The 27145-nt window shown below is 45.1% G+C and overlaps 2 protein-coding genes across 3 annotated transcripts in view; both read right to left on the bottom strand.

Moving 5' to 3' along the window:
• Positions 1-16211, bottom strand: part of LZTR1 (leucine zipper like post translational regulator 1) — a 38266-nt gene extending 22055 nt beyond the window's left edge. The window contains exons 1-9 of the mRNA XM_075115215.1: positions 15946-16211; positions 15803-15865; positions 15600-15656; positions 14845-14924; positions 14362-14470; positions 12683-12766; positions 11555-11612; positions 10822-10961; positions 9650-9851 (exon numbers count right to left, since the gene is read on the bottom strand). Coding sequence (XP_074971316.1) covers positions 9650-9851; positions 10822-10961; positions 11555-11612; positions 12683-12766; positions 14362-14470; positions 14845-14924; positions 15600-15656; positions 15803-15865; positions 15946-16121 — 969 coding nt within the window. The 5' untranslated portion in view covers positions 16122-16211. The remainder of the gene's footprint in view (positions 1-9649; positions 9852-10821; positions 10962-11554; positions 11613-12682; positions 12767-14361; positions 14471-14844; positions 14925-15599; positions 15657-15802; positions 15866-15945) is intronic.
• A 2541-nt stretch (positions 16212-18752) lies between these two features.
• The window catches only part of IPO9 (importin 9), a 39156-nt gene continuing 30763 nt past the window's right edge, over positions 18753-27145 (bottom strand). For both annotated transcript variants that reach the window (XM_075115943.1, XM_075115944.1), the window contains exons 19-24: positions 25584-25750; positions 23430-23563; positions 21779-21898; positions 21194-21295; positions 20313-20389; positions 18753-19861 (exon numbers count right to left, since the gene is read on the bottom strand). In XM_075115943.1, the coding sequence (XP_074972044.1) occupies positions 19751-19861; positions 20313-20389; positions 21194-21295; positions 21779-21898; positions 23430-23563; positions 25584-25750 (711 nt within the window). In that variant the 3' untranslated portion in view covers positions 18753-19750. The remainder of the gene's footprint in view (positions 19862-20312; positions 20390-21193; positions 21296-21778; positions 21899-23429; positions 23564-25583; positions 25751-27145) is intronic.

The raw sequence follows: 27145 nt of genomic DNA, 5'->3' as shown, positions 1-27145 counted from the left end.
AACTCTCCTGTACCTCTGCCAGAGATCTGGGTCAGTTATAAAAATGTGACTTTCTTGTAGTGAGATTCATTCTCTTGGCTGCAAAGAATATATGAGCTGTACTATTATTGCAGGCTGTGACTGCTTGTGTTGTTTTCACTGTTTATCGTTTACCTCTTCTTCAATTCTCAAAAGCATTTCTAACATGTTTTCAGCGCTTTTTCAGACTGAGATTTCAACACTATGTGCAATATTAATAAATGGCTGAAATCAAACACGCTGCAGTTGTTTCAAGGCTCTTCCTTCTCATTCCCTCAGCTTCTCAGAAGCCTTCCTATGTTTACAGAATAAATTTATTATTGTGCAAATTTTAACCCTCCTCACCCTCGCATATGAATGAGTAGACATGAAGGAAGCTGACCGTTGCACTGAACTCCAGCGCCAGTGAAGATGCGCTCAGATCTAGGAACACTGATGAGCCTTTCTATCCTCCAATACCACTAAAAACTCTAAGACCAAGTGAAATAAAAAGACCTAAAGCCAACAAACAAACCTGGTGAACCAACATAACCTAAAAGGTTAAAAAACCCAACACCCTATTCTTCCTCTAACTGGAAGAAAACCATAAGCTCCAACAGGTCCAAATGAGATGACACTACTGGTAGCTGTTTATACTCAAGAGATGCCACTACGCCATTGTACCAGGCAACAGCATAAAATCCTCAAACAGATGGGTAGACAGAGCTTTGGATATTCATTAAGTTCAAGGAGGTTTAAGGATTTAAAATGTTTTCACATGCTCGGTGCAGAAAATCTATACGCTTTTCAGACAAAATTGGAACAGACATTTTAGAGTGAGCTTCAAGACACAGAGCTCTGCCAATGAACAAAGAAGGAGAAGGCAAATGCTGAAGGGCTTTGTCAAGCCTTTCCTTAGACAGTGATTCCTTTCAGATTATGGCGATGGACTCACCTCTCCTAGCTTAGCGCTGTAGGTACCTGAGAGTAGACAAAAGTGCTGTTTATAATCCATGAAGCGCCTCTTACTTTTAAAAATCCAGCATGATACACACCTAGGAACACACCTTGGGCAAAGGCTTCTTTCACCGGTAAGGAGCAGCATCCAGCTAGCCATAGGCCAGCCAATCACACCTCTGTCCCCAGACGGTTATGGAGCAAATCCTCCTGGAAGCTATTGCTGCCACATGGAGGAGGTGACTGGGAACAGTCAGCAAGGACTTACCAAGGATAAATTTTTCCTGACTAATCTGATCATCTCCCACAAGGAATGGCTTCACAGATTAGAGGAGGGCACCGCCTTCTCAGCAAGTCTGTGGTTGATACCAAATTGTCTGAAGCGGTTGAAACACCGGAGGCTGCTGTTCAAAAGGACTTATCTAGGCTGGAAAAACAGGCTGATGGGCATCTCGTGAAGTTCAGCCAAGGCAAATGCAAAGTCCTGCCTCCGGGACAGAGTAATTCCTTGCACTGATACAGGCTGGGGACTGGCTGTCTAGAAAGCAGCTCTTGAGATAAAAACCTGGAAGTCCTGGTGGACAGCAAAGCTGAGCAGCAGTCAGCATTGTTATCCCGCAGTAAGGCCAACAGCGTCCTCAGCTGGAGCAGCAAAAGGGTAGCCAGCAGATTGAGGGAAAGGATTTTTCCTCCTCTATTCAGCACTTGTAAGACCACATCTGAAGTACTCTGCCTTTTGGGCTCCCCAGTACAAGAAAGGCATGGACCTTCTGGAACAACGCTGGTTCAGGGCTACCAACATGATCAGGGCTTGGAGCACACGATGCATGACAGAAGAAAAGGCAAAGGAGGTACCTCACTGTCTGCAGTTACCTAAGGAGGAGCGCAGAGAAGACAGAGCCACTCTTCTGAAAAGAGCCCAGTGGAAAGACAGGAGGCAACAGACATACGTTAGAACACGAGAAATTCTGATTCGGTATGGAGGGAAGGTATCCTTTGCCATGATAATAGACAAACACAGAAGAGGCTGTTGGATCTCTATCCCCAGGGGCGGACTGGGCAAGACCCTGAGCAGCCTGCCCTAAGCAGACCTGCTTTGAGCACGAGGTTAGACTCGAGCCCTCTGGAGGTCCTTGCCAACCTACCTGCTTTTGTCACTCTAAGATTTCCTATTCTTTAAACACTTCAGGTCTGGAAGCCCAGTTTACCTTCCTTTATGATGGAAATGTAATTTATGTCTAAGATCAAAATTTAGCCTTTTCTTTCCCCCTCTTATTTTCCTGATTGTACCATACAAGAATAGAGGGAATTAAAAATCTATCACAGATACCTGGAAGGGACCTCATTAAAGGCTATTTCCACTCCTCTGCCCCAAGCAGCATCAACAATATCTATGCCATTCCTGAGAGAGGTTCATCTAGCCTGGTCTGAAAGACTTCCAGGAGTAGAGACTTCTCATGAAATCTTCTACAGCGCTCTACTGTTAGCAAGTCGAAAACATGTTGTCTGCAATGTATTTCTTGAGGTCATTGTAACTGTGCTGCCAACATAAGTTCATCATTTAGAGCTTAACAGTGCTGTAAAGCAGAAGATGACCTCAGTAAGTGCCACATCCTCATGCGAAGTAGTTAACACAGCAGAGGGGCTGCCATGGATGGTGGTGGAGGACAGAAAGATGAAGACCATGATGAAAAAACCTACAACACAGGACAAATCACTAGATACAAAAGCAACGTCATAAATATGAATGAGTTTGTTGTGATATCAGGTCTTCTAGAGATTTTGCAGTTCTGGTTGTGGTAAGGAATCGGGGATGGGACAGTAGACATCATTTGATATTCTGCTCTACACTGAAGATGAGATTTTTTCCATTTGACATTCACCAGAGAATACAGCATGGGAACAGGGAGGTTAATTCTTTACAGTGACATTCAAACACGTGCTGTTATCACTGCAAAAGTCAGAATATAAGACAATATGTGACTTATTTACAGACTACTGTATTAATAATAAACTCTCTTCCCTTTAAAATAATTTTAATGTATCAGCTGCAAATTTAAAAAGTAGTGTTAATGTATAAACCATCAGAGGATTAGGCACAGCTTAAAAAGCAAGTACTGCCAAATCCAATGAACGAGTCTCAAAGGATCATACACTGAAATCTAACAACAGATGACAAAAGTCAAGTGACCAACCATTTACTTCTTTTTGGCACCATGTTGTGTATTCAAAACTCAAATTACCATAATAGTACTTTTGGGATCTTAATCTGACTTCCCACATAAAACAACCTACAAGACTCCCTTGAAGTGGTACTGAAATGGAACCTTTCTTTTAGGAAAACTATCTTTTTAGAAAATACCAAATTCTCATTTAGAAGTAGAGAACAACCTAACAAAAAGTTCTGATAAAATGTTCCAATGAATCATTACCTTCATTCTTTACAATTCTTAAACTTTTATTTCCTTCTCTTTCTTAGTCTGAATATTTCTGGTTTCAACTTCAAGCCACTGGATCTTGCTTTGTCTTTTAGAGGATTAAAAAGTCTCTGTTCCCCAGGTAGGCCAGTGAAGAATTAATTTCCTAAACCTTCCCTAAAAGAGACTATGCTTCACAGCTGGTCACTGTTTCCCAACCTCTAATCATTTTCATCATTTTCAGATTTATTCTCTGAATAACCTCCTTGATTTGTGAACTCAAGATGGCGAGATATTATACTGGAAGATCTATCTAATAAACACAGGCGTAATGTATTTATGTTACTAAATGACACTACCCTTTGTCAGATTCTGGAGCCAAGAATATCATCAGTGCTTCCAGCCATTTGACATTACAGGGAGCTTGTCTCAGATACCCACAATGACTAAAGTTTTTAAGTCATTGTTTCCAGGGACACTGTATGGGAAACTATGAACACAGACCACACACCCTGTTCTTAGACGCATTCCTTTACATACATACTGAAATACGTATCGTTTGTGCCCACCTTAAGAAGAAATCCAAATCACTCTGAGTGGACTGTTATTTTAATGATTAAATGGCAAAATTCTGGACAACTTGTAAATATTAGGGGAAAGCTGTGATCTTCTGTTTCCGTTCAAGGTCGCTGACAAAAGTTTATAGCAATGCAACAACAAGAACCAGTCTCTAAAGGACCTAAGGAGAGAAACTACTCCTCATTCAAAACCATACTTCATATCCTCCAGTTATCCAACCTTATACTCACTTAATGTGAGTCATGTTAACATTGTATTGCTCTAATTTCTTACCAGTAAGCAAGCTACAGAAATATATTCCTTCTGCCTGTCACCCCAAAACACCTGCATTTTGCTTTCTCTGGGAGAATTCTGTAATAGCACATAATACACATCCCTCAGAAAGGATATGAATGTAGACCTGACAAGCAGAAATTGAGCTGTGCAACAATCTTAACTACAGTTATTCTGATAACCAGGTTTTTATAAATACTAACATTTTCAGAATGTCTCTCTCCAGCTTACTGAGCACAAACTTGCAAAGGTCACTGGTGCGAAGATCCTAAACTTTTAAAAAATATTTTCTAAAAAGGATGCAAGCCCGAACACTACATATTATTTATAAACATAAAAAGTATCAGTCTTCTCTTTGGACTGTGAAATGCTAATTTTTATCTCTCCTAGCAGAGCGTGATACCCTGACAACTACGCTCACCACATCTGAAGGCAGATCTTGTTATGGGCCTCACTGCAGGAATTTGGGGGTTTGTTCACATAATAACATGTTTCTTTTGCCTGAAGATACCTCAGCGGGTGTAACTGATCTCTGCACAGGGAGACCGTGGCAGGCTCATCCACAGTAGGATGAGTAAGTCCTTTTAATCCTTCTTAGCTGCCCACAAACCATGTCACTGTAATCCATCTGAAGAAATCCAGAACTGTGCTCAAAGCAAGCCAGAGAAGGTTACCGACACATTAACCTCCCTTTTTGGTTATTAAAAGAAAAATTAAGAGCTTTGAAAGTCAGACATTTTTATTGCTCTTGGCTTTGAAAGGCCTAGCTGTGAGACTAAAATGTTTCAAGGGCCATGTTTTAAACATTTCTCAGGAAAAACAGATTGCTCGCTAGTACCTGCGGTCACTGGTGAGATGATGCTAACTCGCCTGGTAACAGGGCAGTGACCCACAGACGTTATAAGCACTGACCTTCTTTAAGCATGGCAAGGAAGGAGACTTTCCTCCTTTTCCTACGACACCCTGTCCTCTGTGAGGCAGTGGCTGTCTCCAGACATCACTTTCGATTCTGTGTGATTGTGTCCACAATGGTTGTGCACCCCTCCCAGGCCTCGAGCTCCTCTGCCATTCCCTGCAACACACTCCTCTGCTGTAGCACAAACCATGACTGCTGCGGGCATGCCTCTGTCTGTCTGTCTGTCTGCTGGCAAGCAACTCTGCGAGATGGGGTATTTCCCCTCTTATTGCCTGCTGATTTTTTATGCTGTTCCAACCTTCTTCAGAAAGCCAAGGATATTTTGCACCCAATAGGAAAACTCGAGGCCAATAAGGAAATAGGAAAATATACTTAAATTATTCTAAAATCTTCCAATGGTCCTGTGTAAAGGAAACCCAGCACCTCAGGCAGCTTTGGCAGTGTTATGCAGGCAGGCATGGACTCGGATGTGATGCTCCTCCAGCTGCCTTAGAATCATCTAACAGTAAAGACAGAGCACTGCTCTGTGTGCTCTCTAAAATATATATGTACACATATTATAGCATCAAGATGAAAGTACGAGGAGCTATGGATTGCAGTTGTGTAGTTCAGAAAGCATGTCTTGATTTTCATTTTGGGGGTATCCTAAGAGCGTAAAATAGGAGTTCCTGGTTTATTTTTGAAGTACTGACCTTTTCCACTTCAGTCTCCCCTCTTCTACTGCTTAAACCATTTTTCCCACCCTCCAGGCCACAGCGAGGCACTCTCGACAATGTGGAGAACAGGTCCGTTGCCAGACTTGTTTCCAGTTTTGCACCACCTGTTTCCCCAAAACGCAGAAAACACAAGCCTGTCTCAGTGCACCTACAGCACCTGATACTTGATTGCTGCTTGTCCTCAATAACTGCTTCTACGACCTTCCTGGCACTCACCCTGCGCCACCATTATTAGTGCTCAAATTGTGCCACCTTCTCCAGGTTAAAACCTCGGGACTCCTCAGTCAGTGACTCATCACCTTCCACTCCCACTACAGGGTAGCGGGGGCAAATAGCATTTCCACCTGACAGCCTACTGCTATTACTGGCCTGCGTAGGTCTGAAAGTCCAAGTCACCACCTGGGTCACTCTGAAAAGCTTCTCAAGGCTGGCTTAGCCTTAGTTCAGAGACTGGAATGGTAGCAGTCACTCTCCTTCAGCATGAGTATGAGAAATTGCTTTTGCACTGTAAGAATCGCTACTCAAAAGCAAAATCAGCACCAAGCCTTCCTTCTTATTTTGGACTCTGGAGGTTTTACCCACTCAGGGCTAAGTGTCCAAAAGAAGAAATAAATAAGGACATTCATCACCTGATGATAAGTACAGAAGTTAACCTAGCTACAGTGCTGCTAAGCAAAGTTGTAATGCAGCATGTCTAAGATAATACAACATAATACAGAAAAATACAAGAAGAGCACAGGCAATATAATCCATCCATTAGAAAAACTAAAAAAAACCCCAACTCTGTTGAAAGCCAAGACAGATAATTCTGCTGCACATTAACAGAGGTCACCGTCACTCCACACACAAGCAGAATTCTTCAAGTGCTGAGACAGCACTGCACTCATTGTCTTCTACTTTGTTTCAACTTAATGTGAACAAAATTATTTACAGGTATGGATAAGAAAGGGAATTTCAAGTTCAGAGTGTCCTGGGAATAGGACTGTATAACATTCACTGCCACTGCTAAAAGTCATTGCCAAAAGCTCATAGAAACGTCGGGAAAACAATCCTGAGAAATCATCTGGTTATCACTCCAGAACACACAAAATCATCTAAACCTTACTTAAAACACCAAAAGCCTCTCAGATCTTGCAGTTAATCAGTCTTTTAAGAAAATTTACTATCACGTGTTTCCACAGTGCTTCAATAGCGCTTCCCATTTCTAGGAAATTAGTCTCTAGATGCTGTAACTGTGGAAGAAACTCCAAAATACAACACATGCGACCAGCAGACAGACACCTGCCTGGGATTACAGGCAGCCCAAGAGAAGAAATATGAAACATGAAGACAAATTTAGCGGGGGATAAGTCAGGCAATAATGCTGTTTTACAACACTGTCAGGAGCACTTTTGCCCCGAAAGCAATATGCAATTGTATCACGAAGAACCAATGACTGAGGAAGCCTGAAGTGTCAAATGATAACGTTGGTAGGAACAGAACAGAACCTACATTCCTGAAGGCAACTGTATCTTTAAGAAGTTGGAGATGCAGTTTTATCAATTTCATGTGAAAATAAATCAGCTTTGTAAAGCATAAAATAGGCTACCATGAAACACTTTGGGCAAATAATTTTTCAAAATGAGGCCCACGCGCACCATTAATTTAAGAGCAGTGCAAACGGCATCCTCCCACCCATCAAATGCTGAGTTGTGCGTCTTTGAAACAAACTCAAATACAGTGCCACGGTCAAGGATGTGAGCACCTCTGTCATATCAATTCTGGCAAAATTAGTAAACCTGCATTTGATCCTGATTCACGTAATATCCATGTCTTCGAGGTATAACCTTAATCTCTGCAGTTCTCTGTACAGCACACAAACAGCAAGCATTTCCTCCCCACAGATCAGCTAACACACTCTAAACCTGCTATTAAATCAGCCAAAGTAGCTGAACGTGGCTTAAGGTAAAATCTATTAAAATTAATAAATACAGTCAACATAACTATTCTAAATGATGACACCAAGCTGAGCAGAGCAGCTGACATGCCAGAAGGACGGGATGTCATCCAGAGAGACCTGGACAAGCTGGAGAGCTGGGCCTGGGAGAACCTCATGAGGTTCAACAAGTCCAAGCGTAAGCTCCTGCACCTGGGTCGGGGCAACGCCCGCTACCAACCCAGGCTGGGGGATGGAGGGATGGGGAGCAGCCCTAAGGAGAAGGACTTGGGGGTGCTGGTGGGTGAAAAGGGGCACACGAGCCAACAATGTGCTCTTGCAGCCCAGAAGCCGGCCGTGCCCTGGGCTGCATCCCCGGCAGCGCGGGCAGCAGGGCGAGGGAGGGGGTCCTGCCCCCCTGCCCCGCTCTGTGAGACCCCCCTGCAGCGCCGCCTCCAGCTCGGGGCTCCTCAGCACGGGACAGACATGGGGCTGCTGGAGCGGGGCCAGAGGGGGCACAGAAATGCTCCGGGGGCTGGAGCCCCCCTGCTGCGAGGCCGGGCTGGGAGAGCTGGGGTTGTTCAGCCTGGGGAAGGCAATGCTGCAGGGAGACCTTATTGCGGCCTCCCAGCGCTTAAAGGGGGGCTGTGGGAAGGGTGGGGGTGACCTCTTCAGCAAGGCCTGTTGTGACAGGACAAGGGGTGATGGTTTTAAACTAGAGGAGGGGAGATTTAGACTGGATATATGGGAAAAATTTTTTATGATGAGGGTGGTGAAACCCTGTCCCAGGTTGCCCCGAGAGGTGGTCGATGCCCCATCCCGGGGAACATTCCAGGCCAGGCTGGACGGGGCTCTGAGCAACCTGATCTGGTTGAAGATGTCCCTGCTCAGGGCAGGGGGCTGGACTGGATGGCCTCTAAAGGTCCCTTCCGACCCAAACCATTCTATGATTCTAAACCCAGGAAATACACATATTAGTGCAGGCTTCAAGAAACTTACGTTTTTGTGCATTCTGGGAATGATCAGAGCCCACTGAAACCACATTTACTGAAATGTGAACTGACATGTGTACTGACACCATGCAAACCCTCAGCACTCCAACCTGAAACACCAGGTTATCCTACAGGTGGCACCAATGAGTGTGCTACGAAAAAAATATTGACATTTTATCACACAACCACTGCATTGTAATGAGTGGCCCAAAAGAAACACATTAACAGGTTCATCATCTCTTTTTTTTGATATTTTCTCATTTGGGATGTTACTTGGCCCTCGGTCGTCTACTGCCTGTTCATGTAAAGAACCTATGTTTTTTAATTTATGTACCTTATTAACGCAAATATGCTCAAAAAACCCATTTCTGAGCCTCCCTATGATCTCTATTATTATTATTATAAAGTCATACCTTTAGAAGCAAACACTTTACACTTGACTGAAAGGGAAATGCTATTCTGTATAATTACAGAATTCATACGATTTTACGCACACAGGCATTGTTACAGCGAAACAATGAAAACCTCGTCTAGGTTTGAATTCTGCTTCGAGAGCATCACGCAGCCAACCACACAACCACTGCTCCGCTCAGTGAATTCATTCCTAATCTTTGTCAGGTAATGACTGACTCAAAACTTGAGTTACAAGTGTTTTATGGTATTTCTTTAAACAGTACTAACCAAAGTTTTAAATGTGTAAACACTGACTAATTTTTAAAGACTGCTGCCCACAGTATTTCAGCTGCTTAACCAGTGGTGGGAAGGAGCTATTACCATTTAAATAAAAGCCAAAGTCCTTGTCAAAAACATGTCCGTAGCTCGGCAGTGAAAATGAGTCAAAAAACCCCCAGAGCATAAAAGGGAAAAACAAGAGCCGAAGGTTTTACCTCACTGTCTGGGCTGGGCTGGATGACTTCCCAGGTCTGAGAGTCCACGTCGTAGCAGTGGAGCTCATTGGGCAGCGTGTTGTCTGCAGCACCACCAAACACGTAGAGGTGCCGGTCGAATGCAACCATTGTGTGGCCATATCTCCGTTGTGGAGGAGGAGGGGAACCTCGAAGTAAGTGCTCAGTGGGAATTCGTGTCCAACTGTGGCATTAGAAATGAAACAGTGTTATTTTTTTTACGATTCTTTTCTGCAAAGTAAGTTTTCTAACTCCCACATTGTAAGAATAAAGAAGAGCTCTGTTACAGTAGTTACTGAACCTGCATGAGCACAGACAGTGACTAATCCTGCAGATTTCTCAGAGACCTATGTCAGCTCTGTGTTGCTAATCTTCTAACTGAAAATGTGATAAAGGCAATGTGGTTCCATAACCCAGATGTATTTATAGAAACCCCAGCAGCTCAAAGACAGCAACTTGCGAAGGAATCAGTGACCTATTATCACACATTTTAATAGCTGACCCTTCTAAGGAAAGGGCACCATTCCAATACCGTATGCCATTTGGATAAGGCATCGCCTACCCCCTCTGATCGCACGATTTCAGCCAAGGTCTGGGGGCTGTTAGCTGTTGTTTCAGTTGTGGTTCCACTGCAGTCAATAACCGGACAGACCAGGTTGTTAGAACAGACCAGAGGATCTGTATTCCCACCTTCTGGCATTTTTCCCCCATCAGAGGGGCCACATTTTCAGAGCAATGCTCCCCGCTTTGACCAAGCCACACCAAACGTCTCAATATTCAAGATTTTAAAAGATACTACGCATTTTACATTTCCCAGTGATTTCACTATGAACTGGTATTTCACAGGACCCATCTGGTTTTAATCAGGTATTCATATAACAACCTTTAGGAAGGTAAGATTTGGCATCCCATTCTCAGTACATTAACATTCACGCTCATTGTTAAAGTGAATCTAATAAACTTTCCGTTTGTCTGCTGAAAAACACCAATCCGAGGCACATGGCAAGTGACAGTCTTTTTAAAGCAGTCCATGTTTTATCCTATTTACCCTTCCTCATCATGAGATGCAGAATTCTTCCTCAACACCCCTACGTATATGGATTTCTCAACTGAAGTAGTCAAGGATTTTGCACGACTTAACTGCCTAGACTTACATTTTTTCCTTGAACTCAAACTGAAAGAGATTATTGGTAATCTTTGCTCCACTCTGGCCAGAGAAAACAAACATCTTGTCTTTGCAAACAGCCACAGGAAAATTACAGCACGAAGGAGGAATTTCACCACTTTGTTCAATCTGAAAGATAACAAAGTTCAAAATTTAAGATGTACTATCACTGTGCACAGCTACGCGCGCTGAGTGTGCTGCAGGACCATGCAAGTACATCCGCAGACAGACAGACAGACCACGCGGCAGCAGTGTGTGCAGACAACCAAGTCCCTGTACATCTCACTACAGGCAATCAACTAATGCTGTGCTTACAAGTCTGCGCAGACTAATTTTACCATGGATAAAAAGGATGAGAGGCCACATTTCTAAAGCCCCTGATACTGTCGGGATCAGGGCTCCGATCCTGACGGGCAGCCAGCAAAGCTCCCAGCCTCTGGCAGTGGCTGAAATGGAAATGCAGTCCCTTTTTAGAGGGGGCAGAGCAAAGCCACCATGGGCAGTCCAGGTCAGGTTCACAGATTTCCAAGCAAAAAATTACTTTCATACACGCTTGGTTTTCCCAATACACCAACAAAATCAAATTTGGGCTGTTCCTTTTTGGCTGTGTGACACACACATTCTGAAGAGAGCGCAGTATAATCCAGTGCAGGAAAATTTCAATTGTGTATGAAAACCAAAAAAGAAAATTCTATGTCTTAGTCCAAATTAAAGCTGCTTACCTCTTCCCAGCATGTTAGCTCTCTATCCTGCAGGCCAATTGTCCACATATCATTTAACCTATGTGATAACACAAAAAATGCTTGATTTGAAACAGTTTATTTTCGGTAATTTTTAGCTCATAGAGTTGAAAGGACAGAGATCCCATTTCATCAGCATTCCTTCTCCTGCACAGGAAGAATCTCCTACTTCTGCTAACAGAAGAAATGACTATAATCTTTTTGTCCCACAGCTAGATTTCAGACCACCACCTAAGCTTGCTGTAGCATCTTTCTGGTTACAAGTATATTACAGTTAACAGTTACACAGAGCAACTCTGCCTGGAGCTTAAGGATTTCTGCTATTTAATCCACAGGATTTTTACAGAAATACCCCTTATTACTCTGCCTTCTTCTATCCATCCCTGCTAACCCCTGAGACCGACCACAGTAATTATTTATGTGGCTGAATTCTACCTCAAACCCATAAAGGAGGACGAAGTGGGTAACCCGACACATCACTGACTGCTACGTGCCTGACTATGCTTTTCCCAGTACAAGTTACTCACAGACAACTACAGATGCTTCCTTTGTTCAAACATGCCTGGAGGCTCATGTTCCACAGAAAGACATTTTTTAACATGATTAGACATATTTAACATAAATTAGACAGCTCCTCTCACCCAATCCCTCCTTCCAGCTACCCAAGGTCTCTGGGGATCTCCCTAAGCTGGAACTGAGCAATCCCACAGAGTCATGCATCTTTCTCCAGTTCTTCCTCCAGAAATAAAGGATTGCATCTGTTTTTCCACTTAGCAGCAGTTCTCCTGGAGACTCTGAGGAGCTGGTAACTTTTCTGCAGACTCTCCTCAGAAGAGGAGGCAGCCTAGCTTGCTGAGGCAGCTCCTGGTTTGTGACAATCTCCATATGCTCTCACAATGCAAACATTGTGCATCAATGTTAAATACTTCTCAAGGCCATCAAGACAAAGAAAAATTACATGTTCAGAATTGATTCTTCCCTGATAGACTAACAGCAAACGTGAAGAGCTGCCATCTGGGACAAGGCACCAGAAATGTCTCCACAGAGATGAAAAGTGAGGGACTGGGATTTTCCAGAAGCACCCGAGGAGAGAGCAACCCCACCACGTACCGTGCATTGCCATCATATCCTGCGAAGATCCACAGCTTATCGCTATACACGGTTGCGCCATGAGCTGACCTCGCAACCGGCAACCTGCAATCGAGAAAACGAAGAGAAAAAAAAAAGAAGTCTTAAATCTGCAGAGGTGCCGTAAGAGGATCTGCATGACAGGTGAAATGCACTTGTGGGAACAGGCCCCTACACAAAATGGCTTCAAGCCAAGAAACTGCTTGTGTCACGTACCCTCAAAACACAAAGCAAGCCTCTGAAGGGTACATTTTAGAATTTTACACTCTGCTTCCTTCACTAGAGAAAAATTACCTTAATGAATACAGGAAAAAAAGAGAAAAAAATCCCAATTAATTCCTTGCTAGGCCTCAAATACTCTTGAAGTATTTTATCAAAAGTAGCTAAATAGTGGGACAGTTAATAGCACTATCGCACGGCCAAGGGGCAATCCACTCGTGCTATAAAAATCCCATGCATATTTTCAGGCTCTAAGAAGGTAGAACACATGAATGAGACCCGGGCCAGAGCTCACAGTGCTTAGTGGGGATTGTTTCTCGGGGCATTCCTCAGATGCAGCTTCCACAATAAAAGATCAAACCTATGACTTCTCTTCCCTAATCTATGTTGTTTCTACTAAATTAGCCAAGAAGGGCTGAACAAAACCATGATGCCACGAGGCCAGCAGATGTAGCTCGTCTGAGGTGCAGTTTGCCCACCTGTAACTGTGGGGAAAGACAAGGACATTTGAGTTCGTACAATGAGAATAAGAATTACCCTCCAAAATGTCTAGGTGCTAGAATAACCAGAAAGAGAAATTACTGATGTGGCCTATGTTCTAAAACATAAGATATGCTCATCAGAGCCAAGCAATAGTAACTTAAGAATGGATCGTGCATCCCTCATCCCTTGCTACAAATGACAATAATAAACGTTCCCATCCCTCCCTCCACTAAAACCAGCATTTCAGAAACTTCAAATACGTAACGAACTGTGTGTAAAGCCACAGCATGTCCCGTATGCGGGTGTGGTAAACAGCAAGTAGTTGGGTCAAAATCACCATCATGGGAAACATCCTGAAATGTGCACAGAGAGAAGTACTGCATTACTGGTTTGATTTTGCCTTGGAAAGGTGAGCCTCAGGAACCTCTGTTGAACAGATCCAAACATATACCATCAACTCGACCATCTGCTTCTGGGTGTTTGTGTGAGCACCTTACGGTACTTCAAGCAAGCGTGTGCATTTCAGAGCACTCCAAGAAAGTCAAACTTTATTCAGAAAAGAATATGTAGATTTAACTACAAATAAGCTTCAAACTGGTTTCTGATAAAACTAAATTGAAACTATGAGGGGTCAACAAACTGCATGCTATCCTTGAAAAGAAACAACTCAAAAGAAAACATTTCCTTTGCTCCCATCCCTTCTGTCACAGAAATGAAACATGAAGAACGGATTTTGGTCAAATTTCCCATATAGCACACTCTGGAATAGAGGCCTTGCATAAAAACTCCTTCAGAACAAAAGATACTTTTCAGAAAACTTTTATCAAGGAAGCAGAGCAGAAATCGTCCTGCACCCTCAATGTTAGCATTGTAACCAATTATAACCATGCCATTTAAAATGTTTGCTGAGTTACACTTAAGTCACCTTGAAGAGTGGGGTAATGATGCCAGCTCCTTACCTTCCTTCAGTTTTCCACTCTGTCCACTGTCCAGTTGCAAACTTATATTCAAAGAGATCATTTTTATTCTTCAGATTGGAATTGGAATAAATGTCTCCAGTATAGCCACCTGGGCAACAACAATTCCGTTACACACAAACGCAATAGAGCATACACACTGTTCAACATTACATTAGAAGAAAACTGAAGTTTAGATCGCACAAAAAGAAGGTGTTTGACTAATGGACTGCTACAGGTGGGAGAACTTCCCCACTTCTACCCCTAAAGAAACACCATGGTAATGAGTTTCAAGTCGTCTTTACAGGAAAAAACAAAACTATTTCCAAGCTCAAGGTAAAATCACAGTTGGCCATGAAAAATATGGGATTTGCTACTGAATAAGATCTTTTGACACTTCCTAAAAATATCTCATCCTATTTTCAAAACAATACTGGCACATTTATCACTCCAAGCACGCACAACTGTAATCTGCTGCTGTCTTACCAAACACAAACATGCTGCTCCCATAGACCACAGCTGAGTGGTGATACCGCGGTGCTGGCGGGGTCCCCGTGGTGAAAGCCCTGCACAACATTTAGAACAGCAGCAATCAAACACCCTCGTCATGCTTCAGACACTCAAAGCCGTTGTGCAGATTCAAAAAAGAAACCATTGTTAAAAGTTACTCCACTGTTCCTGAGTGTTTGCACTAGTTTTGGTTTCTTCATTACACCGGCTAAGATTTTACGACAGACTTTGTGCTGTAAGCGTAAACAGTGACAAACACGATGCTGCTGAAACCTGTTTGGCAGAGAGAGCAAGTGAGGCACAGGTGAGACAACACACACTGCACAGTCCAGAGCAAAGGAGCGAAGGCACCTGTGAGTCCCCCTTGGCACCCTTCCTGCCCGGAGGGGCTGCAGCAGCCCGGTCCCTCTGCCCGCGCACCCCTTCTGCGCCCTCACGGTGTGTACGAAGAGCAGCGACCCACGGCTCCGTCCACCACTGAGCTGCCCAGCAGCCCTCGCCGGCAGGAGCTGTGCGGGGTCACTCAATACGCTCCCCGACAGCTCAGCCGTGCAGCGGCCTTGCAGAGGTCAGCAATGGCAGCGCTTGGGTTGGGCGAGATGCTTCCCCTTGGGCGCTCTGGTTGAGCCCCCCAGTTTTTACATCGGGGACCGAGGCGCCGAGGGGGGAGGAGGCATCCCCCAGCCCCGCAGGGCGGGAGGGCCCGAGCGGGGGAGCGCAGGGCAGCCCACCTGCACCACGAGCAGTCCTTCACGTCGAAGCGCAGCAGGTCATTCAGCATCGTCTTCCTGAGGGGAAGGAAAGAGAGAGGCGGCTGAGCCTCCCCTCCTCGGGGGAGACCCGCCTCAGAGGCCCCTGAGCCGCCCCCCCTCAGGCCGGGGCCGCTCGCCCCCCCCGTTGCCGCCCCCTCCCCACAGGCCCGCCGCGGCCTTACCCGTTGTCCCCGCCGAAGACGTAGATGGCGTCCCGGTATGCCACCACGGTGTGCTTGCTGCGCCTGCGGGCGGCAGAGAGCGGCGGTCAGGAGCCGCCGGAGACCCCCGCCGCCCCCGCCCCGGCCCGCCGCCCCCCGCTCACCGGGCCCCCACGAATTCGTCGCAGGGTGGGAGGCGGCGCCACCGATGCACCGTCTCGAAGGGCCCGAAGTTGAGGGTGAGGTACTCAACGCTGTCCGAGCAGCTGTGGTCGAAGTCTACGCTCGGCGCCACCTTCGAGCGCCCGGCGCTGCCCGCCGGGGCTCCGGCCGCCGCCATGGCCCGCGCCAGCCCCCAGCAGCCGCGGGGCCGCCCGCCGGACGGCGGCTCCCGGCGTGGCCCCGGCCTCGCCGCCGGACTACGGCTCCCAGCGCGCCCCGCGCCGCGGCCCGCCCGGCGGACTACAGCCCCCAGCATGCACCGCGCCGCGGGGCCGGGCCGCCGCCGCGCTGTGGGGCCGGAAGGTCGCGCGTTCGAGGCCCGCGCCCGGCAGCCGCCGCTGCAAGACGCGGCAGCCATTCAGGTTTTCACGTTAAAAGAGTTTATTTGTTAATACAAAAAACCAAACCAAGAACAATACTCGTGAATACACGTAAAGTCTCGTTCCAGAGCCATAGCTGAGCTATGAACTCGTTAGCCATGGACTAACTTATCAGAGCTCCATGCTGCTCCAGCAAGGTAACACCCAGCGCGCAGAATGCGATCAGTTCCTCCCCACGATCGATGATCGATCGGCTCCTCACCACAGAGGAGCTGCGAGCAGGACACGTGCATGCACACGCCCGTGCAAAGCACCAGCGCCGGCAGGGGTACGTGCGGCAGCCGCATCCCACCCTTCGGCTTCAGTTAGTTTAACAGGGAGCCTGTATTTCCTAACATGGCGCTAGTAACCTTAATGACTAATAGCACCGTTTCTTCTCAACAGCAGACAAGAGGACCGCTCTGCACCTCAAAACCAGGCCTTAGACACACCTCTGCGGAGTCCTGCTCATCCTGAGCAACCACCTTGTCACGGCTCAGAGTCGTTTCAGCGCAGTGACACCCCTCCAGCAAAACTGTCTTGATTAAAGATCCATCACTGAGCACTCAGAATTTTGTTAGGAGGAAGAACAGAGAGAAAACATAAGGGCAAAGGAGTTACATCAGTGCGAGCACCAGGACCAGGCAGGGGTCCTTTGAACCATCTCCCTTGCATGCTGCCACCCTCACATCCTATTAAGCCTCTTTCTAGAGGAAGCTTGAGTCACAGTGTTTCTTGCCAAAAAACATCCTGTGCACCATGGGTTTGCTTGCAGAGCATGCTGCACAGCTGCACTGCTCCTGTGCCCGCCGCCTCCAGGGTCAGTCCCCAACTCCATACCTACGCCAGCCCTGCACGGCGGCACCGTGCCCGGCCAGCTCAGGCTGCACCTGAGCTGACGCTGCAGGAGGGAGTGCAGAGCACCAGTCCCCAGACGCCACTTATCCCCCGATCTTTCCCATCTCACCAGCTACACACCTGGAAAAGCCACCGCCACCTGCGGATCAAAGAGCAGTCTCTAACCAACACACTAAAAGCACCAACAGGAGCTCTACCAGACATCGGCCCATCTACTTTTGGGACCTCACAATTGCAAAGAAGTCCTTTGATTTCTCAGTTCAGGATGAGGAATGGTCTCAGTAGTACTGGGTTGCTCTTGTTTCACGGTCTTGTTTAAACCCATCACCCCACTTAACTAAAGCAAGCACCACTAAGGCACGCTCCAGTAACCCCCACCAGCACCTCGCCTCCAGCCCTGCCTACCCAGACCTGAACGTGCTCCATTTACAACCAACACCCTAAAACACACCCAGGGGCTTCCAGGTGTTTGGTGCTCACTTACCTCCAAGAATGGATGACTGGTTTTGAGCCTTGCTGCCAACACATGGGCAAAAAGAGGTAGTCCCACCTCTTCCCAGGGCTGGCACCAGTCACCCCGAGGGCACCCACCCGATCCTTCCCGCACGGCTATTGGGACACGCCACTGCAGGCATCTGTTTCTAGCTTGGCTTCCTCACTGGTTAGTTTAACTTGATGGCTCTTTTCAGTGAAAGCTGAGACACAAATGCCTCACACCAAAATTCCTAATAGACTTTTTTAAAAAAATAAGAACAATCTCTAGGTAGAAGACAGACCCACAGCATTCCCACTGAAGAGAAGGCCATGGCACAAAGTTTAATCACATATTCTTACACACCAGCAAATCCACAGGGGAGAAAGGTACCATGACACAGCTGCATGGAAACTTTTGATCAAAGGTTATGCCTTATTAGACACACACAAAAATCAGGCTTCAAATTCTGCTTCTCACAGAGCCATCTGTACAAAACCACTGCAAACTCAAGGAGGGGTCAGATCAGTCTGCAGCGAGCGGTGGGGGTTGGCCCTCGTTCTGCCCGTTCTCAGGCACAAGGCGAGGGGCTGGGGGGGGAGAGGGGAGCAAGGTCTGCTTTAGAATTCAGGGGTGTTTTACCATTTTCCCCACATGTGCTAAACAAATTGTGCCATCTTTGTCTGTTAAAAAGTTAATTTATTATCCCCTCCTGGTAAAAAAAGTGAAAAGCTGTACTATCAGACCAGTAAGATATAGAACTACTCCAGCTCTTTGGAGGTTTTTAGATACAACTTCAAAGCATATTATTCCACAAAGGAACAGCAAGTACCTTTCTTAAGAAAGGAAACTCTATAATGGGTCAGCTTTTTTCTTTTAAGAAGAAGATGTAGCCATTACAGGACTCCCTTTCTGTCCAGGTGACTCCTGCAAAACACCCTGACATCCTCCGGGCAGCACATACAGAAAGTTTCCTAAGGAGAAATCTGTCTTTAAAAAGCGACTTCAGGCAACAAGTGCAAGCTCCTTTTAAATCTGTTTTATAAGAAGGATACCAATGTACATTTTAATAGTTTTATTTTCATTTTCCCCAAGGGGGAACCAAAGGCAGAGAGGTGTTGTGAGATACATCACGCTGTTCTTACGGGTAAATCAATTTGCAAATGTTATTTTACCACTCTATAAAAATACACACAGGAGTGTGAAGGAAGCAAAGTAGTTCAGAGTGGCTGTCACGGAGCGAGTATGTTAAATACAATCAGGATTTTTCCCCCTAAAAATCGTGGCTCCTTGTGTTCCATAAAACCAAAGTCTTTAGTAGCCACATGCCGTAGGAACAGAAATTTAAGTGGTAGCTTCCTCTGAGCATGTGCACACAAAAGCGTTAGTAAAGAACTGCTCCCATGGGATTAGACAGCAGATGTGAGCGACAAAGCCCCATCCACAACAGGAAAGATGACGTGCATTCAGTTTTATTGTCTCAGCTTCCCGTCCGAGCTCCTGTAAACAGGTTCCATACCATTCAGGCATCCCTGATAAAAGAGTCTATAGTTCTACAAAAAGAAGTCACGCTGTAAGATCAAGATATTTACCCTGTATGTGTTATGCGAGCGCGAAGAGGAACAACCTTCCAATGTCTCAAGATACATCCAAGCAATCTGTAAGTGACCCAGTTCCTTTCTCTGTCCAGCTGTGCTGTGGGAAACTCAGTTAAGTGCCTCTTCTCAGGCAGAGACAGTTTTCTTTTAAAAATATTAAGGGCACATTTTTTTTTTTTAATCTTTAAGAACTTCCTGGAAAGTTACTGTGGAAAATGAAAGTGCTCCCATGGTGAGACCGATGTGCAAAGCTCTACAGACTTCTGTCCTTGCTGCTTTCTTAGTATTCCTTCCCTTAGCAGATTCATGTTAAGATGAGGCTCAATACATTGCAACGAGGCCATCATCCACCTGTAACAGACAGGTAGAGACTGGAAAATGTTTTATGTTTAATCATAAAACGTGGAATAAGCCAAAAAAATATTGTTCAGATATGATCAGGATGGTCTCTCCAGGGGGTTTATATACCAATGGCCTGTAACACTCGCTTTTCATTCTCATTGAGATGGTCTGAAAACATTGCATAGCAGGGCTGCTGTGCAAACTGACAGAGGAAGTCAGTGAGATAGGCCTGAAAGGAAGACAGAAAGACCCAGTTAGCATCACGTCGCTTCGGAAATTCTGTTTCTTTCATGTATCAAAAGACAAACCTCAACATGCACCAAGGAAGACAAAGGGGTTGCAGGGAACAGAAAGGCGATGCAGAAGGGCAGCAGCGGAGGGGAAGGGCTATAAATGGCTGCCAGGTGCTGGTAAAAAGCAGGAGCAAAGTATCGTGTCGGGGCCGTGAGTGGATGGGAGCATCTCCCAGTGGAGGAGGCAACTCTGTCATGTTCAGTGTCCAATCTGCTGCTGATTTCAGCAGATACTTGCGAAGCTCACAGGTAGAAGTGTCTCACCTCCCTGTGTTCAAAAAGTTTTGTTCATTCGCAGTTCGGTTAAAGTACAACACAAAAAAAATTAAGTTTATAAGGAATGATAGGAATCTGATTAAAAAAACCAAACTCATTCTAAAGCATCACCTGGAGATCTATTTGGTAAAGAGGGTCCTTTAATGCATCTGGATCATCCTCTTCATCATCTTCATAGTAATCCTCATCTGTCAGAGGCAAATCAGCAGGTTTTAACCTCAAACAGAGCAAAATATCTCACAAAGTATTCTATTAGACTATTGTTGAAATCCAAGGATCCAAAAAGAAATAGTGTCAGCGCTGCTGGGTAAAAACAATTTATATCCAGAATATTCGCTGCCAATTCTTAGAAAACACGACACCCAGAACAAAAAGGGTCACAGTGGGAGTCTCAAGGCATGCGCAGGCGAGACGAGCACACACGGGATACAAGACAAGCAGGTTTGTTAGTTATGAGCACTATTATCTTATGCCTTAATCTTATCTCAGGGTGACACCTTTCCAATTCTGTCCCAATATGAGTCGTCGCCCTTATTGTATTTGCCTGTAAGGCTCTCTCTTCTAAGACTATACGCAACCTGGAAAGCAGAGGAAAGCAGACACTATACCCGCTCCATCTTTATGCAGCTATTATTTCTCAAGGTTGCTCCACAAACAAGCTCATCCACTCCTACAACAGTGTAATTCCAAGGTCATGTCTACATCTTGAAGCATCAATTACCTCTTTAGAAGAAATACCTGCATGAACCTCACAGCAACACAAAGCCTACACAGCATTTAAACTCTCAGGTGAAAAATGCAGTTATTTAACATTGTGTTATTCAGACACATCCCCCTCTTACAGAAAAGAGTCCTTATTCAACATCCCAGTGCAAGGTTTCCTTCCCCTGCCTGCAGCCTCTGCTGAGCTGCTGTCGTGGAAAGAAAACTTTGACTGGGATGTCACCGACTCTATTTGCATCTTGAGTAAGTGCTTGAAAGCTGTTACTTACCATACTTGTTTGTGGAAAGAATATCTGATAAGAACTGTCCTGCTAAGCCTTCATCTTCATCCTCATCCTCATCCTGATCCTCCCACATATCATTTGAATCATCTGTTTAGAAAACAAAAATTTCTAGAAATAAACAAAATCTGAGAGGTCCAGCCTATTGATCGCTGTACAGGGGCTGGACAGATTTTAGGCAAACATCCCTGCTCGTGTAGGTGGATGAAGGGAAACACCCGCAACCCTTCCTGTCCCTTTGGGACGAGTAATCCAAGAACTGGAGCTCAGCAAAAGGCAGCTGCAAGAATGGACGACTGAAGCAGGGAGGAAGAAAGGCAAAGCAGATACACCAAGAACGGATAATTTTCTTGGCATACAGTCAGAGCCCACCTTCCAAACTGGCCCACAATAATTTTCAGGTGGAAGAACACACAACACTGACTGATAACACCCTTCGGATCACTATTTGAGCCTTTGAAATTTCAGGTATACTATTTACTATCATGAGTTTCTTATACTATTAATGCTTCTGAAGAGATTACAAAGTAGATTTAAGTCATGCAAAGAGGAGAAGCAAACCCAGTGTTTTACCTTGGCTCCAGTCTGCTGTTGTCTGCCTAGATGCATTTGCTTCCATTGCATTAGAGAGTTCATTTATTATTAATTTTAAGATTTTTACTAACAAAGGAATGTTTGTCCAGCGTTCAGGATCTATAAGAGAAGAAAAATATATATTCACACCGCTTTTAATAAAGAGTTGTTGAAAACAGGCCCTTTTTTGCGTGGGTTTTTTTTTTCACTTTTACCATACATTTAAAATGCTCACAGATGAGCAAAAACTTCCAACATGGTTGGGAGGAAAAAGGGACTGACAAAAAAACCTCAAATGCTCCTTCCATATACCTTCACAGCTACATTTCCAAAGATCTTAACTGCAATATCAAATCTTGTGTATTTTGAACGACAAGAAGGCATAGTTAAAATCTTCACGGCTGAATTAATTTGTGACTCTACTCAGTGAAGTCACAGTTATGGATGACTTCATTAAGCATCCTTCTCCAAAGTTATTGTTGCAGATCTAGCAGTGCTTTCAAGTAAACGAGCAGTGCGGCACTCCCATGTGGCTCTACCCTTCCTGAGACACTGCAAGCTCCAACTTTTCCTCACCAGGGCTCCTGCAAGGCCTAATTATTCCATAGGGATAGCTAGACGGTGTTTTTAATTGCAAAAGTAAAGATCCTATCAAATAAAGGAACTGGAAACTCTAGTTCTAACTCTTTAGATGCTCAAATGCTAGCAATTACTGTTCTTCTATCTCGCTAAATATCTGTTTGTGCTGTTTGGTGGGGTTTTTTTAAGCAAAGACTAATAAGGAAGCAGGTGTTTTGTGACCACTACTTACCTCTTACACTCCTAGTGCTTTCCCCTGTTTACTTCCTTTACGCAGTGTTACTGCATCACCCCAGATCGCCTGAGCCTCTGACAGCTGAAGGTTCAAGGAGCACCGTCTGCCTTGATGAGCCTCCAGTTTGGATCACCGCAGCCGCTACATCCTATCCCACAACAAGCTCCGGCCCAGCAAGTTGCAAGAACCAAGGTTTTTACTGACTGCTGAGGACAGTGGCTCCCCAGCATCTTCCCGTCTGGGGCTCAGTCCCCAGGAAAAAAACTGCTCTCTCCAATTTAATATAAGAATCTCTACACAGTAACCTCTAACCAAGGATTTTGGGTTCAGCCAATTAAAAGTAAAGAGAAATCGTATGCAGGAGACTGGCGAAGCTTTTCTTAGAAGTGATTTCTAACCTGTGGAAATCATTGCCGATATTGGTGAAAGTCTGTCTCATCTTAATAAACACCACTTTTTAAAATCCCTGTATTCACTAACTTTCCGCCCAGAGAAGCTACGAGGTATCATGAAGTTAACAATTCTATCTCATTAAATGGAACAGGATGACGCAAAATAGTGGTGAATACCTCCCTGTCCCATAATCACCTCATCCGCTTATATTAAATGAGAAACATCAGGAGTCTTTCGAATCAGCCTTTGGCAGAATAAAAGCAAGCAATGGATATGTTAAGTACACGATGCATGGATTAGCTCTGAAGAAAACATGTACCTTCTGTAGGAAACTTCTCCCACAGCTTTGTGTGATCTTCAAGATCATTTTTATGGCCTGTCATAGCATCTACTAAGAGGGAAAAAAACCCCAAACCTGTTAAAAATAACAAAATGATTACTTACTTTTGGCCGACTTTGATCGTGTCCGTATTCCCTCATCCATATTAAATATTTCTTCTCCCTTTACCCGAATGTCCTGAAGTCGCTTGTCATCTGTGTTGATGCCATACTGAAGGAGTTTACACAACGCTACAGAGCTGGGGAGCAGGGAACAGGGAAATTACAGATGAGAATGTCTCTAAACTGCCTGGCTCTCACAGTGAACTGTTAATAGGGAACACACCTCCAGAGCAGACATTCAAGATGCCCTTTTTTCTACACTTTTGCCAAGAACAAGCACTATAAAGTTTTCCCATTTCTGCTTTATGTCAGCATCCGGAACTGGACTCATCTCCTGACTGCAAAGCAAGCAAAAACTGACAAAGCTTTAGATTAAACACTACCAAACGGCGCATAAATACATTAAAGGTTTTTCCAGTTCAGAGGACCACAAGGTTAAACATGCCCCTGAAGCATCACGTGCAGAGGAAGATGGAATTACAAAGAAAGCGGCAGGACAGTAGTACTTCGGTTGATCTGCAGCCATGAACATCTTGTCTACTCTTCTCCAGCCTCAAAGCTCTTTTTCACTTCTGATCCTTCACAGCTCAGCTATACTCAGACCTTCTGGCTTGCTCCCTTCCAAGCTCTTTCCATCCTTGCTGCTCCGATTTCTACGCCACACTTCAGAACCATCTCTAGTTCCAGGCTGTCTTCAAGCCATACCAAGGATGATTTTGACTCCAGGTTAAGGCCACCAGTTTTTCCTTGGCACTCTTAAAACCTCTTCCTGGCTCTACAAGTCTCACACTAAGTTTCAGAGCTCCGTGGAACTTGCCCTTTTTGTGCTTTCACTTCACACACTTTCCCTCCCACACTATGGCTCTGAGTTCCCACACTGCTGGTCTGGACACAGACCTTACGTGCCACCCCTGAGTTGCCCAAAGTTTTCCCATCCTTTCATCATGCAAGTCAAGAGCAAATAACCACTTCTTCAATGTGCTGCTCACAGGGATGGGGACTGATGCACACAGAAGGTGTCGGCTATCTTCGTGTTCCTTTTACTAACTGTAACAAGAGGGCCCTTTGAGCAGGCATTGCTGTTCTTCAGTATGCAGAACATACCTAGCATTTCCTAATGCACGATACGCAACACCATAGATAACCCAAATCAAAGTATTTAATATAGTGTGGAGCCCCACCAAGTCATCTGCACAGAAATAGCTCTAATCTTGGAAAATACGGACACAGCACTGAACAACAAAGTTTAACCTTGCTCTCCCTGTCAGCATCAGCCTTGGCTCTTCGCTGTGGCCATAAGCAGTCTCAGGGGATCCTGCAGACAGCCCTGCTCTGTCAAAATGGGGATAAACCACTGCTGTTAGGGATGAAACCGACCAAGCGTGACTAAAACCAGCACTAGATCCCCAAATCAGACTGCCTCTTGTTCAGCATGATCATTCACAAACATCCTTTTCAAACATGCTTTTTGTTTTTATTTCACAGGCTATTTGACTGCCTTATTACAACAACACACCAACACATACTGAGAGGTGAGTTAACAGCTGGGGAGACCCCTAAGAGTGGTCTGTTAGGCTTCGCGTTTTCAGAAAAACTCAAAGCAGCGGTGGCAAAATTGATATTAATACAGGGCATTTCATGCTTTGGAATATAGTCCTCAGCCTCCACCACAAATGCGCTCCTACAGCAAAACGGGGAGAACACTGTTTCAGTTGATTTCTTTATTGACTTTTAAGAGATCATTAGTTCAAGAAGAAATCACCAGATTCTCTTAGGAAACCCTGAAACTCTACAGTAGTCCATAAAGGCAATTTCATGTCTGGAAGTTATTCTTATCCCATTCACAGCAGTTCAATCTCAAAAGCACTCCTGTGCTCACAAGAGACACCCCCTTCCCCTTGGGTCACCCTGTTCCAGCACAGAAACACCAGGCAGCAAGAGGAGCACTTAGAGGAGGATCAGAGATTGCTCCAATTACCACGGCTCTCCTGAGCCGAGCTGACAGTGCAGGAAAAAACTAATTCTGTCCAATGCTGGCACACACTAATCCAAGTCGGAACCAGCTCCCCTCTCCCTCACACCCCGTGCATTTAATTGCAATGGGATGATCAGTCAGCCAACGTTAACGCACAGATCCTGCTCATGAAAACATCCTACCTGACTTTGCCTTCATATTGCCCATAGAACAAGTGCTGCCGGCTCATCCATTCGGCCATTACAAACTCCAAGGCAGGCTTGCCAGTTGGTCCGGGGAGACTGCACAGGAACTCCAGGAGTGGTTCCAGTTGTGAGTGAACCAAGTGAGCAAACACCATAATCAAGGACTACAGGAGGAGAAAGGAAACATTAGCTGTACATAATTTAATAGGTGAAAGTGTTTTATCAAATATTGAAGTAACTGAGTTTTCTACAAGAGCAGACTCTGCGCTTACCAACCCCAACAGGAAGAGTAAGTATAACCCTCTGCAAAACCCTCCGTGCTACAAAAGCAGGCAATAAACTACTACAATCAACAGCAGTATTTATCCCCCACCAAAAAACCACAGCAGGAATAAGTTTACTCACACCCATTCCCCAAACTAACAAACCTTCCTAAAGCAAAGAGTAAAAAGCTATTTAAAAAATATCAGAGGTTGCTGTTGACTTTTGACAAGTAAAAAATACCATATGGCATCACTCAGACACTGCAACTGCCCTGGTTTGCACAACGGACCAGAAGCTGTACACGTGGTTCTATACACAGAGCTCTAAATCTCCACGTATCTAGTGGAAATGTGTCTCATTAACAAACTAAGGAACAGAAGCTACCGCTCCAGAGCCAGAACCCATATTTTCTTCCCCTTTCACTCCAGGGATTTCCCATCATCACCTCCTCCACAGGACTGCCCTGCTCCCACATCATCACATAATTCAGCAGTACTTTTCCAACTCTGAGTGCACTTCGAACAGAGGTTTTAGGGAAAGAACTGCAAGTTTTAGTAAGTTTTGGTTTTTTGGTTGGGTTTGTTTGTTGTTTGTTTTTTTTAAAGAGGCAGTCTTACAGTCCAAGTCCTAAAGACCAGGAGTAGAATTCATGTGCTCCATATGTCTGCTAGTCTCCAAGTCTGAGGGCACCCCTGCAGGCTTCCTCAGGGAATAGCTGCCCACCTCCACAGGTCCATCTTTCAGGCTAACACAGGGAAGAGATTCAGCATTGTGAAAGGCTCCTTTCTCTTCCCCTGGCTACAGGGGCTTCATGTGACTGCCTCAGATTTAAGCTTCCAGATCTCCTAAATCCAAAAACAGGCAAAGTGAGAACCATTCTGAACAGCTACGAATCAACAGCGTTTCTGAAAAAAATCAAGGCTTTAAGATGAAGTCTGTGCTGACATCCGAATGGCCTTCCTGATTGTCCATGTGCTGGCTTGAAAAATGCACGTACGAAAATCTGAGAAACACACCAGATAAAAGGGTTAGAGCAGAGTGAGCCTCAGCCAAGTGCCACAGCGAGGGCAAAGGTAGGATCTTGCCAGAAGGCAGAACTCCTCAACAGTGCCAGCAAAACACCTTCCCCCAGCTGCTGCTGAGGAACCAGGGCAGTCATCAATTTACATCAAGGGCAGAGACAAGAAAGACAGGAAAGAGAATAAGGACCACTGGGATAAAATCATTCCATAAAAGTGTGCCACTAGAAGTAGGTCAAGGCTAGAAGAGATGGTGACGCTCTTGCCTGGCCCCTC

The sequence above is a fragment of the Phalacrocorax aristotelis genome, chromosome 21, assembly GCF_949628215.1.
Source record: "Phalacrocorax aristotelis chromosome 21, bGulAri2.1, whole genome shotgun sequence".
NCBI classification, from domain to species: domain Eukaryota; kingdom Metazoa; phylum Chordata; class Aves; order Suliformes; family Phalacrocoracidae; genus Phalacrocorax; species Phalacrocorax aristotelis.
The sequence above is the reverse complement of the archived record's forward strand: the minus strand, read 5'-3'. Positions and strand labels throughout refer to the sequence as shown.